We start from the raw sequence: 17237 nt of genomic DNA, 5'->3' as shown, positions 1-17237 counted from the left end.
AAAAAACGACACTTAGGCGTTCTATTTCAAAAGCCTTATCGCTCTTTGCTAACGCTCAAAATGGGTAAATTATTTCCCTAGGCATGATTCCCTCAAAAGAATCATTTCTTTTGGACGTTTCCCAACGAAACTAGGAAACGTATGTCTTCCGTCGGCTTTGTGGGTGTCGTAATAAAATATAGACACCCTACCGTCGTAAATAATGGCCGTGCTCCTCGAAGAAACCCTCCTCCCCAGCCGGCAAATATGGTCGTACTAAAATCAATTCATGTTCATGCTCAAGCGTGAATGGACAGGAAAAAGTACGCTTACCCATGGTGCTCCACCCCAAAAGAACCCCAGGCAAATGAGTCTCTGCGGCCGGTGTAGTGAATTAAAACCATTAGCCAGTGATTTTTGCACTTCCTTCCACCGCAGCCAGCAACGAAGTGTGTCTCGACGGGCCCTAAAAATGATGACATCCGCAAAGGACTTCCTGCTCCTTCCGGTTGCCCGCCCGCCCACACGCGTCTGAGGCCCAAGAGATGCCACCCATTAATCAACGGACGGTGCACACTTCATGTGCTGTGTAATAGCAAAAGTTTAACGATGAATTATGTCAAAATAGAACCGGTGCTCTCCGGTGCCGCCGCTAGCACGCGTCCCGTCGTTTTGAAACAAAATTGCACACTCTCTTTCTCTGTTTTTTCCACACTTACTACACCCATGCGAACCGGAAGCCACCGATTCAAGCGGAAGTGAACTGTCGCTTCCTTTCGGTGTGGCATCCAATCGAAGGGTGGCACTGAGCTGGACCTGGTGCGGCTAGATACCGAGCCTGTCAGCATCTGCTTGATTCGAAATTGGTTCCTCCCCAGGCTGCCTCTCCGGCCTCCGGCACAAAGAGATCAAAATAGTTTGACGCGTCGGTTTTAATCTGCTTTCATCCGCTTTGTGGCGTTCGTTGCTCGATCCCGGAGATTTTGCAAGCCTTGCCATTTTTCATCCTGCTCACTGGAGCCTCCCGACAAAAGGGAGCAACGAGAGTGGTCCCCTTAACGCAACGGCCTGCCACATCTCTGGCGTTTTTTATTTTTTGCGATGTAACGCCACACTGCCTCGTGAGCCTCAATTTCAAGGACCACTGCAAGAAAGAAAAGTCAATTTAAAAGTGATACCTACGGAGCGTAGAGAAATAGTTAATACCCGATTAGCCACACTTTGGAGACGCGTCGGAGTTTGGCACGGCGAAAGGTGGAAAACTTTGACCAACATGTTACATGTTACCGGAAAACTCCCCTTAGGGGGAAGCCGTTCTCGCACGGTCTCGGTATGGGGTGGAGAAACTCGCTCGACCGCGCACGACGTTACAAGACGATTTGATCCTCGTTCATTACAAGAAATTAAATGAAGAAAAATCGATCGATTGAGAGAGCCAAAAGAACGGCCTCCCAAAATAAAGTAAGGTAAATGATGGTCACCACCGTTTGACAAGGCATATTATTTATTTGTTTAACTAGTAACGCGACCTGTAGTGAAATCAGTTCCGAGTCTTATGCCAACCGTCACCTAGTCGTCTTGGGGTGTTTGTGGCTTGGACGTTGATAACGTAAATGATCTGCTCGTCCTGCGCCTAAGCCCGCCCGCCCGTCCGTCCGTCCGTCAACTCGCGTGATTTTGGCCTCAACGATGCACCAGTTTCTTTCGAACAGTAAAGCAACCAAAGCGAACCACCACAACATTTTTCTTAGCTTTCTATACTGTATCACCAATTTGCGCTACGATTGTTTCAACTCTTCCAACTGCAGCGTCGCTTATAGCTAGGTCCATTGTTTCGTGTCTTTTCTTGCTGCTCCCCACCACAACACTCCTGCACCTACGCAACCTTCTAGTGGTTTGTTTGCGGTCAAATATACAAAAGATCTCCTGTCGCACACCGTGGGGAACATGCTGCGCTCAGTAATGAAGCCTCCAAAGAACAAGAAAGCAGCGCAGGGCTCATAAAAGCGACATTTGGTTCAGTTCGTGTGCTCAGTTCCTCGTACTGCTGCCTTTCCACACTCGCCTATCTTAGCCGTTTAATTTAAATCCACCTCCAGGGGGCTCTCGCTTTGCTTTTCGCTATTGTGTAGCGTCTATCAGAGATCTCACCAGCTGCTGGTAAGAAGTCGCTCCTAAAAACTCCTGCTCATTGGCGATCGCACGGAATGATCGAAAGATCGGAAAGGAAGCAAGGAAAGGAAACGCTCACAGGTGAACTCGTTCTTGAGCAAATCCATTCTGCCAGGGGATGAAATAAATACGGAACAAATTACCTGCCAGGGCTACTACTCTGCTTCGGCAAATCTCACTGGTCAGGTGCCAGCGAAGAGCAAGCCCATCTTCTCCTGTCTGTCGGGTTCGATTGGCTTTACCGGTACTTTACTAGATGAAATGGAGTATGGACGGTGAATCGAAGAATGTGAATGTGTTTTGGGGATGATGTCATTCTATCGGCGAATCAGACCGTTTGTGTCCCAATTGTGCTACACCTAGGATTTCTGCTTCTGCTATCGCGTGGAGCTGCCTACAGTTCCGTGTGGTCGCCATCCTTCTCCGTCGCAGTTGGATCGATCTCCTCCACCTTAGCGTCCTCCGAGTCCTTGTCGGGCGTCTGTTCTAGCGTCTCTTCCGGCTTTTCATCCTCCTTCTGCTCCTCCTTAGACGAACTCTCTTTTTCGCCCTCTTTCTCGTTCGTCTTCTCCGGCTTTGGTGGCGGTGTCGGTTTCACCTTCGGTCGCCACAGCTTCAACTTGTTGACCAGGTACTTCACCTCACGGTCAAGCGTCGCCATGTGATCGGTGATGTCCTTCACCGTCAACCGGACCGGTGCGTTGCGAGCGAGCTTTTTCTGCTCGGCCACCTCCGTGTCGCGCCACTCGATCGTGCTGCGAATCGCCTTCTCAAGCGTTTCAATCTCGACCGGCGTGAACACGTCCTTCTCCGGGTTGACGTCCTTCGTTAGATTGCGAGCGTTGTGCAGGAACGCCTCGGATCCGTTGATCATCTGTTTCAGGGCGGTGAGCGCTTCCGGACGCTCCTGGTGCTCCCAGTGACGAGCGTACACCTCATTGGCCACCGCACGTAGCTCCTCCAGCTTGGTCTCGTACGTCTCGGCGTCGGCATCCGAGCCATCCTCGTACAGCCATTCGGAGATTTCGCTGCAGCGCGCGCGTATCGATGCGATCTCTTCCGGCGTTCCACAGGACGCGTACTCTTGCTCGTCCAGTTTGACCTGCGCATCGATCACGAAGCTCTCCAGGGCGTTTAGAGCCGTTTCGCGACGTTTCTTCGCCTTGTCCACTTCCTCGAGCGCGCTCAGGCGCTTGGCGGACGCCTCGAACAGCTCGCCCTGCAGCGGTACCACGTACGTCAGTTCCACCTTCGATGGGATCGTCTCTTTGAGCGTTACAATTTTTGGCTTCACGGTGACATTTTTCGCTTCGGCACTTTCTTCCGTCTTTTTACTCGCATCTGCGCCATCGGCAGTAGCATTTTCTTTGCTTTCTGAGGGCTGCTCCTTCTTGGTGGCGTCACCTTCCTTTGACGATTCGTCTTTAGCTTGTCCTTCCGCATCAGTCGAATCCTTCGCCGTCGACTCGTCTTCGTCCTTTTCCGCACCCTCCGACACGGTTTCCGACGGTTTATCGGTGGAATCGCCCGAGAAAAGCTTGCTGATCGTGTTACCAATCTTCTGGAAGGTGCTCTCATCATCTTCGTCCTCCTTCGTGACCGTCTTCTCCAGAACCAGTTCCACGTTGGCCAACGAGAAGATACCGGAGTCGTCCAACATGAAGTGCGCCTTGATGCCCTTCGATTCCACGTTTTCTGCCACGCTGGCCTTCAGCTTCTTGGCCACCTCGCTCAGCTGCACGCGCGCCAATTCAACCGAGCCTCCGAGTGTGCCACTCTCGCTACCGAGAACAGACTCCAGCTCGGCGTACTGCACCCCGAATTCGAAGTCATCCGTGTGCTTGTTGAACGTGATGACCTTCTTCTGTGGGTACGAGTTCATCGCACCGAACAGCATCCTGCGCACCTGTCGCATCGCTCCGCTATCGCCTTCTCGGTCGAACACGACCTGGATCGGGAACAGGACGGCATCCTTCGTGATGAACTTCTTCACCTTGAAGCCGGTGGCCAGATCGGCCGCTCGGTACACAGCACCCATGCAGGCCGCCTCATCCGCGTTCAAGTTCTTCGCCAGCTCCTGGCCGATGTGAGTGCGCAGAATGTCCTGCACCTTCGGCACGCGCGTGTTTCCTCCGAACAGCACCACCTGGTTGACAACGTCCAGTGCCAGGCCCGACGCCGCTAGCGCCTTGTCCAGTGGGGCCGTTACACGGTCATACAAATCCTTGCAGAGCCCCTCGAACTGTTCACGCGACACCAGCAGCCGGAAGTCCTGCTCATCCAGCAAGCCCTCGATCTGCGCGTAGTGTTCCGTGTTGGCACTGAGCACGTTCTTCAGCCGGCCGGCTTCTTTGAACAGCTTCGCCATAGCGCGCGGGTTGCTAAACACATCCGTTTTCGTCTTGCCCATCTTGTTAAACTCCTTGCCGAGGTAATCGCGCAGTCGCACCTGCATCTCTAGCCCTCCGAGTGTGCGATCATATCCTACGCCCAACACCTGCACTACCGGGTGCGTTTCCCGGGTGGCCTTATCCTTCACCAGCTGATAGCTGACAACGGCCGCCGACGTCTTGTAGGCTCCCATGTCGTAGAACAGGAAGTATTGTGCCGTCTCGTTGATTTCCTTCCGTCTGAAAATGCCATAGTTTAGCGCCACGGCCGTGTAGTCGTTGATCAGTTGCAGCACCTTCAGGTTTGCAAGACGAGCAGCCGAAACCAATGCCGTTCGTTCCGCCTGGCCGAAGAATCCGGGCACAATCAGCACACACTCGGTGATGATTTGACCGGTCGAATCCTCAGCGTAACCCTTGGCCACATGAAGTAGTTGCGCGATCAGTTCCTCGATAGTGAACTGCTCTTCGCCGGTACGGAATACCACCGTTCGGCGCACAGGATCTTCCACGATGTCGTAGTAAGGGAATCGTTTCCTGCAACGGATGCCAACGTTAGAAAAGAGCCACATCTCGAGAGCACGTATGTGCTGAACCAAAAACTCACCGGTACAGATCTACCATCGGGTTGTCGATCGTTTTTCCCAACAGATCGATCAAGTAGCCGTAGCTATTGGCCGGAAAACGCACACCCAGCGTTTGCGCATCCTCGCCAAACACGCGTTCCCCGTTGCGGAACGCAATGGTGGACGGTGTTTTCCGCTTCGATTCCTTGTTGAGGGCAATCTCCATGGGTACACCCGGCGAAACGACACCGACCTTCATCCATTCGCTACCCAAATCCACCGACATAACCGCGGCTCCGTTGGCAACGGCCGCGAATGTAGCCACGACTGCTAGGGCGGCTAGTAGCAGCCTACCCGTTCCATGGCCGTGCACATGCAACCAGTGACGTGTACCCATCTTGTGTTCCGAATGGAGTGCCTAGAGATGCAAGAAGAAGCAACGGAACCGGGAAATGGTGAATGAAACTTGCCACCAAACGGCCACATTTAGGCCATCCCGGTCGGTTCAGTTAGCTTACCTGCGTGCGATTGCAATGGCCGTTACTCTACGAGGTCTCTCTCTCCAATGTGAGCCAACTATGGGTGCCCGTTTTAAAATGGAACCCCGTCCTGCGACAGCTTTTTGCTCAATGGAACAGGTGCTTTAAAATGACACCAGAAGTGTGCCGTTTATCGTTCACCTCCTAGATGTCGCGTGCGTGGCCTTGCTACGAAGCGACACGCGAAAAACGACGTAGGTCAGCGCGGATACCGCAAAATCTGGAACTTATTTATTCACCGTTCGATTTCACTGACGTGTATCTCGCAAACCGCTGACGCAAACCAAAATGTCAAACGGCGAGCCGCCTGCCAGAACTGGCGAGGTTAGCCCATGTTTAGACTTTGACATTTGCAACAACAAACGATTTGTTATTGAGTGCTGGGCAGATGTAAATTTTAGGCCTAAAAAATGTAATAATTGAACACAACGTTGAACAGCCATATCTGTTCTCTTTTGACTCATATAACGCCATAGAGACGATTTTGTTCATCTTGATCAGACGTAAACAAATATGACCATAAAATCTGATTGACCATCCCTAATTATACTGTCAAAATTAGCCGGCCTGGGAATCAGCTGTCCTGTGACAGCCTGAGGCGAAGGGCGAAATGGGTATCTGACAGCATGGGTGGTGTCTCTGCTAATTAAATGCTGGCTATTATAAATCGTTTACCGATTTATCGTTATTTGGCACGAGAAATTTTAAGCATTAATACTTTTGTAAGACCTTAAACCATCTTTTTTTGGGCTCTTTAACATTCTTTTGGTGATATAAAATTTGTTCGTGATTGATCGAAAATAACGAACGGTTTTTTCAAATGTTTCAATAGTCTCATCGTGCTGTATTATCGGTCAATAATTGAATCTCGCCTTTCTTTTGGTGTCATTACATTTTTTCAATGCTTTAAAATTCCTTTTTCGTCTTCGTTTGTAAATTAATAAACCATAGCACATATTTTTTAACATAAAAACACCCACTCTTCGTCATCCACGCGTTCGCTGAGAATACCGAACGTATGCAGGCAATGGGAAATATCGCTCGGCTTCGGCCAATCCACAAATGTACGTCGAACAGGCTATATTTAGATTCGTTTACCCCCTCTCGAACTTTTCAATCAAGTGGTACGGTGTCTAAATATAGAACCACCCTCCGGATATATCCTTCTCTCCTGTCGCCTAATGTTTGACGCACTTTTCGACGAAGCGTAAGGACTTCCCTCTCACCGGAAAGTCCTACGCGAACGATACGCAATCGGCAGGATAACTCACCCCATAACAACGGGGTTTGTTCTTCAGATGCCCCAAAAATAAACCCGACAAAATATGACGCAGTCACCTGTTTGCACCTAGTGCTTTAACTATCCTGGCGCCGTTACGGTTTGCGTCATTAATATTGTCGACGAATCAATAATTATTGCTTATTGTCGATTAAAGATGAAATTCCTTTTAATTAAAGTTGCTAAGTTTTCATTGTCCAAAACACCGTTGAACCAAAACAATTTCGGAGCTTTCGGATGTTAATTTACCCACCATAAAGAATCAATGAATCGCGATCTTTTTTTTTAATATGCTTTTTTTCTATTTCTTCATAATAATAAGTCAAAGGAGTTTATACACTTTGTGGATGAATGCTCTACTTCCAAAAAACAGAGGAAAACAAACGTTCCTACGGTTAAATACAAACTTCTGATGCTAAAGAGAAGCGAGGAAGGAAAGCTGTTTAAAGTTGTTCATTTTTTTTGTGTTGTTGTTGCCTGCGTGTTGATTTTGTATATTCAATCACTTTGCTTTCACTTTGTTTTTCTTTCTGTTTTTTTCTCCTCCTTTATATCGCTTTCCTTCTGCTGCTCTTACGCACCCTCCCATCGTCCTTGCGATTTAGTTTTTCGCGCTCAATAATCCTTGCTTCCCACGTGTGTCTTAATAAATCTTTGTTGATGTATTTTTTTTTGTTTTTCATTTTGTATTTTTACGTCTCGTTTTTTTTTTTTTGGGTTTTGATTTTGCTTTTCTTTATGTTTGCATTTTTTTTTCTTTACTCATTTGTTAATATTACTTTGTTTAACAGCGCGTATTGCTGCATCTAACATGCTAATTCTCTCCATCCCACCATTCGCTCTCGTTTTGCTCGTTGCAACTTTGCACGCTTACCGCTTATTCGTCCCTACAGCTAGATTAATGGTTTTGTGTGTTTCTTTAACTTAATGCAGTACACAGTTGGTGAAAAACGCATGTACGAGTGGTTGCTTATTAACTTTATTTTCTTCTTTCCACACAAAATTGTGCCGTTAATGCCAGTACCATTTTTCCCAGTTCGTAACATACTCGCACTCTCTCTCTCTATCTTCCTTTCTTTCTACGTAATGGTTGGTGACCCACGTCCCAATTCACGAAACGTACACTACACGCTACTACTTTGGGAGAAACACAAAAAAACGAGCACGAACTGCTTTGCTAAACTTTTCCCTTCTCTAACGCCTTCTCGCGCGCTCTCTGCTGGTTGTGTGTGGTTGTTGTATGGTTAAGAGTCACTTCCCCATTGTCCCGCTTGTGCTTATCGGCTAATATCACAGAATTTGTTTACTTTCATTTCTTTTCCTCCCTCCCCGTTGTGGTTGATGTTTTCTTTTTCTTCTGGTTAGTGTGTATGTATGTGTGTGTGTGTGTGCATGAGTGTTTTTTGTTGTTGTTGTTTGTTCTACTATTTTGTTACCGTTGCTCTCACACACCATGGCTAGCATGGTGAGTAGTATCATAAGTCACCCAGTTACTAAAAAACCGTCCATGCAGCAGCTGCACCCACGTCTCCCACCTAACGATTACGTTTTTCTTTAAGACTTTTCCCGCGCCAGTTCGCGATCGCACGGGGCGTCGTAGGATGTAACACCCCGCAGGAAAGAGGCCACTTCTCGATGCGAATGCGTTTGTCTTATCTGTTTTTGCCCGTGGTTTCTTGTAAAGAGAGTATTTGTTCCTGATGTTGCGACTTTGTGTTCGTGCACGAACGAATGAAACATTGTCCTTGCCATCCCCCCAACCCGTCCGGTGAACGGTCCACTATTATCCTCTTCGTCCTGGATTTGTTGCGTTCCTATGTCCATCTGTGTGAACTGTTTCCTATGCTAGTTTTTTTTAATTATTTTTTCATTCCTTCGTTTCGGCTAAAGTGCTGTCAAAACGAAGCGGAACATTCTGCCCGCGAGTGTTAACGAGTGTATACGCTACCTGTTACGATGTATTAGAATTTCTCGGAACCATATGTATATATATATGCCGGTCTGTCTGATTTTGCCACCTTCCCGCACCCAATTCTTACGATAATTAGTGCACAATTTTTGCGATAGAGAGTTAGCCACCCAGCGGTTGTGTGGTTTGGCTCCTCCTATCGCTCTACACGCACCCGTTTCCTTGTAAATGGAAACGAAATATGCTTTGTTTCATCGGCACACAAGTGGTTCCTTGCCCCTTTAAATCCCAGCGAACGAGCGAGCGAGTGTGCGAGGTTTTCCTCGCTTTAAACTCGCTATTTTCAAACCCTCTTTTGCTTCATATGCTGGGTGTGTGTCTGTGTGCGGCGCATTGCTTTGCATCGCCCAATTGGTGGTGTGTAGTTATTTTGGTTTCAATTAACGCCCCTACCACCCGAGGCATTGTTCTAGATGACGAGATTATTGTGATCGCGGGCGCTACGATTATGCCCCTGTCAGCTGGTTGGCTCCAGGACCCCATCACAAGGAACGTGGGGAGGAGGCAAAAAGGAAAATTTATTTGACAAAGAGAGAAAAGGCATGTGTTTGCGCACGTATGAAATTCGCATCCAACAACAGTAGTACTGACAAACGAGGATGAAAGGACGAAACGAGTATCAGTTCGTAATGAAATAATAAAACACACAATCAAGTAACAAAGAAAAGGGCAAGAAATAACAGAAAAACTTCCACAAAAAAACACATGAAACAGTCTTACGCGCGCGCACCTTCTCCCCCACCCAAATTGGCGTGGCGCGAGCAGGAAAAAGCGAAAGGTAGCGGAGAAATAAAAACGCATATCAATATTCAAAGAGGTTGAAAGGGGCTCGATGAGGGAAGTAACAGCAACAACAAGCAACAAAAACCAATCGAAACATTCAAAAGCTTCCACCAACCACCAACCCACCCGATGAGGAGGGAGATCTCCTCGAAGAAAGGAAAGCGGGAGGCCGCGGAAAAATGGAAAAACTACAGTCGGTTACCCTCGCGAAGCGGAGTAACAAAGAGAAAAGCAACAGTAAAACTTTCAACCATCGGAAAGGGTCTTCTGCTCGCGCGCTCGTTGGAGGGGACACGGAAAATACGATGGGTTGAAAAATTCGAAACGTTACGAACTGCTGCACCACCACCGAGTATTATCTTGTGTCGATTCCGCGTGCGGGGGAGGGCCTTCTTCTCCACCCTTGTTGTCTCGGTGCACACCCCAGCGGAGCAAACGGTTTTCCATTCCATCGGCAAAGCGCGGAAAAGCGTGTGGCTGATAATTTGAAGCTAACTTTGGGAAGCTCTTCGACGTCGAGCAACACGTGTGTGCCGCAGCCGAGAGAGAGAGAGAGAGGCCACTTTGGTACGGGTTTTATGGTGACGAAGGTGTAGGGCCAAACTAAAAGACTAGAAAAGGCACGTACTACTGAAATGAGGGGGGGTTGGAAGCCACCCCGATACAAGAAGTTGAAAAGAAACGTGAAGCAGCGCATTAACTGTGAGCTCGGTCGGTGCGCTGCTGTTACATGAGGCGTTTTGTGAAGTCAACGAAGGTTTTGCCCTCCATCATCGGCGTTATCAGAAAGAAGCGCGTTTCTAGAGGGTGTGTGGGAGGCGAATGGCGAATGGGAGACACCATCCAATGGAAGGTGGATGATGAAAAACGCCCAATTTCCCTGCCACACATTAACTCTAAAAAAAATGCTCACCTTGTGCGCACGCAAGGAGGTTGAAATGGAAGGTTGAATATGCAACCGCATACACACACGCACAATCCCACTCCACCACTCCACAGCAATTATCGCGACGTCGTGCCACTAGCAGCTCGGAAGCTTCGCCCATTTGGAACCAACAGTTCACGCCACGTCGCGCTCACAAGTATAAACGATGGAGGCCTGCCGTCTGTCTGTGACAGCTCTCAGAAACGAGAACGCAGGCTAAAGGCTGTAAGTAATCGTAGTAGCCTCGGTGCTGGTGCGACCGAATGCCACCAGATGGCGCTCGTGGCGGTAAACGAACGAAGGCTCACGCATGGAGTACAATAGTTGGGTCGGGGGTAGGATTTCCCCAATGGGGACCAAACCACCGACTGCAGAGGGTGGTAGGGCGGAGTAGGAGGAAGAGACACGTACACGTACACGCGCACACAAGCGCGCTGGAAATCATCGCGTGGCGCCAACCATAATCGTAGCGAGAAACGCAAAACGAGCAACGGTGAACGCGCGAGCACCGGCCTTAGAAGGGTGAGGGATTTAAATCTCCCCGACGCTCTCTCTCTCTCTTCATTTTCCTCTTCCCCCTTATTCTCCCTACACTGGGGGGGGGGGGCTTGCACTTTCACTTATTTCACATCTCATTTTTGTCCGCGCGTCCACACGCCGCCGTCTTGCGGTACTAACTCGCGTGGAAAACTCGCGCTGCCCTATGGATCTGAGGGCTACGATGGGCGGCCGGCACCGTTGCGTGTGATGATGACCGTTAGGTGATCTCAAAAAAAAAGAAACAGAAAAGACCGTGGAAAAAAAGCGACAGCGAAAAGAGGTAAAAAACAGTACCAGCCCCAGGCTGGGGCGATGGACCGGAAACGAATTCCATTACGTTCGATACATCTTCTTTTTCCCCTCCCCCCAGTGGAAAACAGACCTCTGGAGGGTAGGTTGCGTTAGGAATTTGTTTCCTCTTCTTCTTCTTCTTCTTTGCTCTGTCCCTTTGCATGCTTAGCTCCACTGTCAACAGCTGTCAAATTGCTTCGCTCAACGCCTTCTCTTTTTGTGTGCTTTCGCGAAAATGCCCATTTTCCCTCGCACCACCCAGCTCTCGATTTCCCTTTCCTTATGGTGTCCTACTTCTAATGGTGTCTTCTTCTTCTTCTTCCATCCCAGCCCACTTCGCTGCTCTCTCTCTCTCTCTCTCGTTCTCCCTTGCTTCGCTGTCTAATTCAAATGAGCATGAATGATGGATGCTTCCCGATTGCTTTGGTTGGTGGAGCATTGTGTGTGTGTTTGTGTCGAATTGTGTGAAGATGCTGTGCGCATCATCATCGCCTGCTGTGTTACACGGGTGTGATTTGCACATATTTTTTGCTTGTGCTTGGTTTTCTTTTCCTCTCTTATTTCGCCTCCAAAATTTAGGACCAGCCTAGAGCGCACTGGGCAAGCGGCGCGCGTGCGTGTGTGTTCTAATGGGAATGTCCCTCTGAAGGGGTTTGTACCTTAGCTCTTTCCCGCGCTAGCGCAACTGAGCGATGGACACAAGAAGTGTGGCGTACGAGGCAAACGTAATAATTACAATATAATATTAGGAGCGGGGTTGGACGATAGTAACGTAACTAGCTTACAATAAAATAGGCACCTTAACGCTATATAGGGAAGGAGCACGCACCCGAACGCACGTATCTATATGCGGCGCACGCATTATTGGTGGTATTTTGCAGTGAAATTAATCTTAAAAAAAGTGTGTGTGTTGAGTTTCTTAACAACGAAAAAAAAACCAACGCCGGCACGAACGCCCAATGATTGCGATCTCGCCTCCCTCTCTCTCTCTCTTTCGCTAATTCACCTAAATAAAATTGTCTAACTTTGCGATTTGCTGCTGTAAACTCTCCCTCTCACTCTCTCCCTCTCTCTCTCTTTCTCTGCTAACTGCCCCTAAGCCTGTCTGCGACGTCGCTCTCTTCGTGCTTCGAAAGCTAGAGCCGGGAGAGGGGGGGAGGTGAGGTGGTGGACGCGGAAAGTGAAATCAATCTCTCATTCCTCCACCCCCCCCCCTTCCCCTCCTCCCTCCCTTCCTCCCTGGAGCTACGTCCGTCGTAAGGGCAAATAAATTAAGAATTACGTTAGCGCGGCTCGCGCGAACCATCGGCGGCGGCAGCGGTAACAGCAGCGGAGGAGCGACGCAATGTTGGCGGTGGCGGTGGTGGTGGTGGTGGTGGCGGCGGCCTACTTTCAAGTTTCCAGCGACGTCACGACGAGATTGTGGAACACACTCGCACCCCCATCCGTGCCCATCCCCAGCATGGCCGCCTGGCCGCAGGAGTCAATGGGTGAACCCACACCCCCACCCACCGACCCCCCGGTACATGGTCCCCCCACCGTACCGACACCTCCACCATTGGTCATTGCACCAACACCAGCACCGCCACCACCACCAACACCACAACCTCCCATCATCATAGTGTGGCCACTTCCGGTGGCACTCGCCACAACTGCCGCTGCCGCACCCATCGCCGTTCCGGTGGCATTTCCGGTGGCGGCCGCAGCTGCAGCAGCCGCCGCAGCCGCCGCTGCCGCTGCACCAGCTGCCGAAGTGGCCGCAACGACGGCAGCCGCTGCCATCGCTCCACCACTGCTAACACCCAGCCGTAACGCGTCCATAATCACCTCGAACTCCTTCTGGTGGTGATGCGCCACCTGATAGTCGAATCCGCTGAGATCCGGCAACGGATGAAACGGGTGCAGGAACGGGTGTGGTGAGAACGAATGCAGGGAGGAGGGTGTGTCACCGAGGAGATCACCGATCTTTGGTCGTTTGGGTGAAATGTTCCCACCGTGCGGTGGTGTCGTCACATCATCATCATCATCATCATGATCATGATCACCATCATCACCTTCTTGCCGGTGATGATCGTCTTCGCCGGTGTTGGTGTTGGTTCCGTTTCCGGTGCTATTGTTTCCTTCCTCCGACGCTGCCGGACAATCGTCGATCCCCGTCAGCAGTCGACCGGCACTGGGGAAGTAGATTTGGGAGAGTGCCTCGCGCACTAACCGATCGCTATCATCGTCATCGATCGAGGCAAACTTCCGCTTCCGGGATACCATGGCTTGCTCGAGCTGTTCGGCACCTTGCGTGATCTCAGGATCGACCAGTGGCATTGCGGCGTCCAGCGCACACAACTCCCGATCGAGCGTTTCCAGGTCCGTTTCGACGGAGGATGATTTCTTATGAGCGACCACCGTCGATCGCTGCTGATCGCCAATGATGCCGTCGGACGGTGACGTCGTTCCGAGCAGTTGTTCGGTGGTGGTCGAAAAGGTGCCGCAGGAGGACAAAGAACTGATGCTGGTTCCATTGCAGCTTCCCTCCGTCCCGGTGGTGTTGTTCTGCACCGACAACTGCTGCTGCTGATGATGATGATGATGATGATGGTGGTGGTGGAGCTGATGCGGGTGGGAAAGTCGCTGATGCAACGCCTGCAGATGCTGATGGTGGTTGAGGTGGTTGTGGTGATGTTGCGAGGACAGATTGTGGTTGTGCTGCAGCTGACAGTTGTTGTTCAGATTCTCATTGTTGGGTACGAACTCTCCAAGCTCACCCCCACAGTGGAGATGGTGGTGGTGGTGGTGGTGATGATGGTGATGATGGCCGACGCCGGTGTTGTTGTTGTTGTTGTTGTTGCTGGCATTGGTAAGGTTGTTGTTGATGCAGTCCTCCGAGGACGCGTCGTCTTCGTCCAGCTGCTTCCGGCTACCGTCAGTCGATCTGAACGAGAGAGGAAGAAAGAAAGAAAAAAAAAAAGCTCCATTTAGTACGAACGAACAAAGCACACACACACATGTGCGCATTTTCTATTTTAGTGTACAAGAAGGATGCCACCACGCGCCACCGAAGAAACGATAACCGCCGATCGATTTGACGTGCTGCGTTTTGCTTTTTTCTTTTTTCCACCCACCACCCCAAAAATAGCTGATGTGACGTTTTCCGCTAAATTCGTGACGTCACGCAGCGTACCGAGGCCTACTACTCTGCTCACACGCACGCAGAGAGAGAGGAGAGAGCGAAAGTGTGCACGTACGCACCAGCGACGGAAGAGCGAGCGAGAACGTGTGCCGTGTTGCTATCTCGCTCTGCATCAGCCGTCAAACAAACCAACTGTTGTTGCTGCGCTTTTGTCCCCCCTTTTTTTATCACGAGTCGTGTGTGTGTGTGTTTTTTTTCCCCCGAACCGTTTGGGTGCATTTTTTTCACACATCCTTCTTCTCACCTCACCGGGGAGAGTTGTTTTGTGACGTACCAAAAAAGGGTGGGGTAATTAGTCGGAATCCTACCGCCGGCAGGCAGGATTTTCCAACCATCCCCGCCGTTCGTAGGCCGTCATCATCGTTCATGACGTCACACGGCTGTTTTGAGTAAATTTACCGCAACCAGTGTCGAGGAGGATGATCAAGAATGAATGTACGCGCGTGTGTGTGTGTCTCGATCACCCGTTAGAAGAGGACAGGGGACTAAAATTAGCCACAAAGATTTTTAGCAACCTTTGCTGCTGATCCTTCTCCTCCTCACAAACACACACACACACTCTGTTCCCGTGCCACGGTATCGTCCAGTACCCGGCAGGTAGCAAAAAGTACACACCACGCCACGTTTTGTGCCACTTGCGCGATCGCCCACCTTTTGCGTTCTGTCGCACACTTCGGCTTTGTAGTCTCGTTCTGGCGACGCCGCGTACGGAGGTTATTTTTAGCGCTGCCCATCATCTCTCTGACCGCGTGTCTTTTCCGCGTGCCGAATCGCGCGTCTCTCGCGCGTCTTCGAAAATAGATAGCGAATAAAACCGCGAAGTGCAACGGGTGGGTCGGTCGTCTGTCTGTGCAGTGCAATTTGTGACACGAGGGTTGTGTGTGTGATAAGGGTAGAATCGGCGCGTGTGCCTTGTGATAACGGTGATGGGAAGGTGTAAGGGGTGTGATCAAAACGTCAAAATCCGTGCACGTGTGTGGTGCTTTAGGAAAAAGCAACAACAAAAAAAAGCAGTGCACAATGCAAAAGAGGAAGCCAATAAACACAATATCGAGTTGCCTTCTAATGGCCATCTTCACCCCCCGGTGACGGTGGCCATTTAACGTGGGGCGAGAAACACGCGGGAACAAAAGCGTCCGATGGTGGTGTGCTATCTCGCTCTCACTCACTCACTCATTCACTTGGCGCTTTCATCTCACACGGCTTCACGCTCTCACAACACGGCAGATAGAGATTAAAACCGTTATGCATCGCGCACCGATGGCACTATCTCTCTCTCTCTCTCTCGCTCTTTCATCGTTTTCCCTCTCAACACACGCAGAGCACGCGGTGCGCGTGCATGTAATTTCCCGTCTATCGTTCCCTCCCATGCCTGTGAAACGTCAAATCAAAGAAGAAAGAAGGGAGAAAAAAAAACGGCCTACGAAAATAAGCCATCACACAAAAACTCACTTGGCGAGATTGGAGAGCATGAGCAGCTTGTGTTGCTTCTCGCGCCGGATGTCATCGGTCAGGCGCGAGTACGTGTTGTTGATGCACACCGAGCGGCGCAGGTTACGCTCCGAGTCCTTGATGCGTTCCAGCTTGTGCACGCACAGTTGCAGGATTCGTTTGCGCACCTCGCGCTGCTTCAGCTGGGGCGAGATCATCGGCACCTTGGGGCGGTTGCGGCGGATCGGGGGCGACGAGTGGGGTGGCCCAAACATGTCTGAGTCGTCCTCGGCCACCGTCGATGTGCTGTTCGTTGGCAGGGTCATGGTGAATGTTGCTTCTTCGCTACGCAAGGGATGATGCTGCGGCCGTCCAAGGACACCCACACACGCACGCACGCGCGCGGTCGTGACGTCACTGATTATTGTGAATATTCTTTCGTTGCTGTCACCAATCAACCCACCCCTTGACAACTCGGCCCTTGTAGCCGTAGAATTCACTCCCCTCAGGTCACACAAAGCAAGCAGGTAAGCAGAAGAAAAACCTACGCACGGTGGGCCAGCTTTTTCTAGTTCACGCTCTAAATTCACTCACTTTTTAATTTCCACGCGAACGAACCCCTCCTCGGTGGCTTAGCTTTTACACCGAGCCCCCTGTTTTTTTTTTTTCGTTACACCGACACACACACACGTGCGTGTTTGGGGGGGTTGTTGTTGTTGTTGCGTTACGCACCAAAAGGTGGTGGGAAAAACTAGACACACACACACGCGAGCGAATTCGGGAGCACGTTGTTGATGGTTTTGCAGAAGAGGGTCCCCTCCTGCTCACGCTTTCTTAAGATCGAGATCTCTTCTCTTTGGGGTTTTGGGGCACAATTGTTGCGGCGCTGCAGCACGTTGTTGCAGTAGCCGTATTTCGCCACACGCAGGCACACACAGACACACCGACACACACACACGATGGGGTGATAGTGAAGGCTAGACCGCGGAAAACCCGTTCGTTTTATCCGATCGTCGTCGTCGTCGTCGCCGTCTCGTAGTCAGCCGCCTGTCGTCGTCGACCTTGCCCCGTTAGGTAGGCCGTTAGGTAGGAATGGATAGGCGACTACGGCACACAAACACACACACATACACACAGACACACGAGCACGCGAGCGTGGCACACGTCACTTTGGTGATTACTTCGCAAC

At 50.4% G+C, this 17237-nt stretch overlaps 2 protein-coding genes across 2 annotated transcripts; both read right to left on the bottom strand.

Annotated features, from left to right (window-relative positions):
* Positions 1-1513: 1513 nt before the first annotated feature.
* Positions 1514-5504, bottom strand: LOC128721918 (hypoxia up-regulated protein 1). Its single transcript, XM_053815720.1, has 2 exons — positions 5149-5504; positions 1514-5078 (listed from the first exon to the last, which is right to left on the bottom strand). Exons 1-2 carry the CDS (start codon positions 5502-5504, stop codon positions 2546-2548), a joined length of 2889 nt encoding a protein of 962 aa, XP_053671695.1. The 3' UTR covers positions 1514-2545.
* A 7321-nt stretch (positions 5505-12825) lies between these two features.
* On the bottom strand, positions 12826-16374 carry LOC128720946 (lateral signaling target protein 2 homolog). Its single transcript, XM_053814648.1, has 3 exons — positions 16070-16374; positions 13101-14359; positions 12826-13040 (listed from the first exon to the last, which is right to left on the bottom strand). Exons 1-3 carry the CDS (start codon positions 16372-16374, stop codon positions 12826-12828), a joined length of 1779 nt encoding a protein of 592 aa, XP_053670623.1.
* Between the last annotated feature and the right edge of the window lie 863 nt (positions 16375-17237).

This window comes from Anopheles nili, chromosome 2, assembly GCF_943737925.1.
Source record: "Anopheles nili chromosome 2, idAnoNiliSN_F5_01, whole genome shotgun sequence".
NCBI lineage: Eukaryota > Metazoa > Arthropoda > Insecta > Diptera > Culicidae > Anopheles > Anopheles nili.
This window is presented reverse-complemented; position numbering and strand designations above follow the sequence as displayed.

Excerpts from the sequence above, each read along its gene's own strand:
- LOC128720946 (XM_053814648.1), bottom strand. The coding sequence starts at position 16,374 with ATGACCCTGCCAACGAACAGCACATCGACGGTGGCCGAGGACGACTCA. Across the intron at positions 14,360-16,069 it reads ATGCTCTCCAATCTCGCCAA|ATCGACTGACGGTAGCCGGA; the intron begins GTGAGTTTTTGT and ends TCTCTCGTTCAG. Across the intron at positions 13,041-13,100 it reads TGCCACCGGAACGGCGATGG|GTTGTGGTGTTGGTGGTGGT; the intron begins GTGCGGCAGCGG and ends TGATGATGGGAG.
- LOC128721918 (XM_053815720.1), bottom strand. The coding sequence starts at position 5,504 with ATGGGTACACGTCACTGGTTGCATGTGCACGGCCATGGAACGGGTAGG. Across the intron at positions 5,079-5,148 it reads CCGATGGTAGATCTGTACCG|GAAACGATTCCCTTACTACG; the intron begins GTGAGTTTTTGG and ends CATCCGTTGCAG.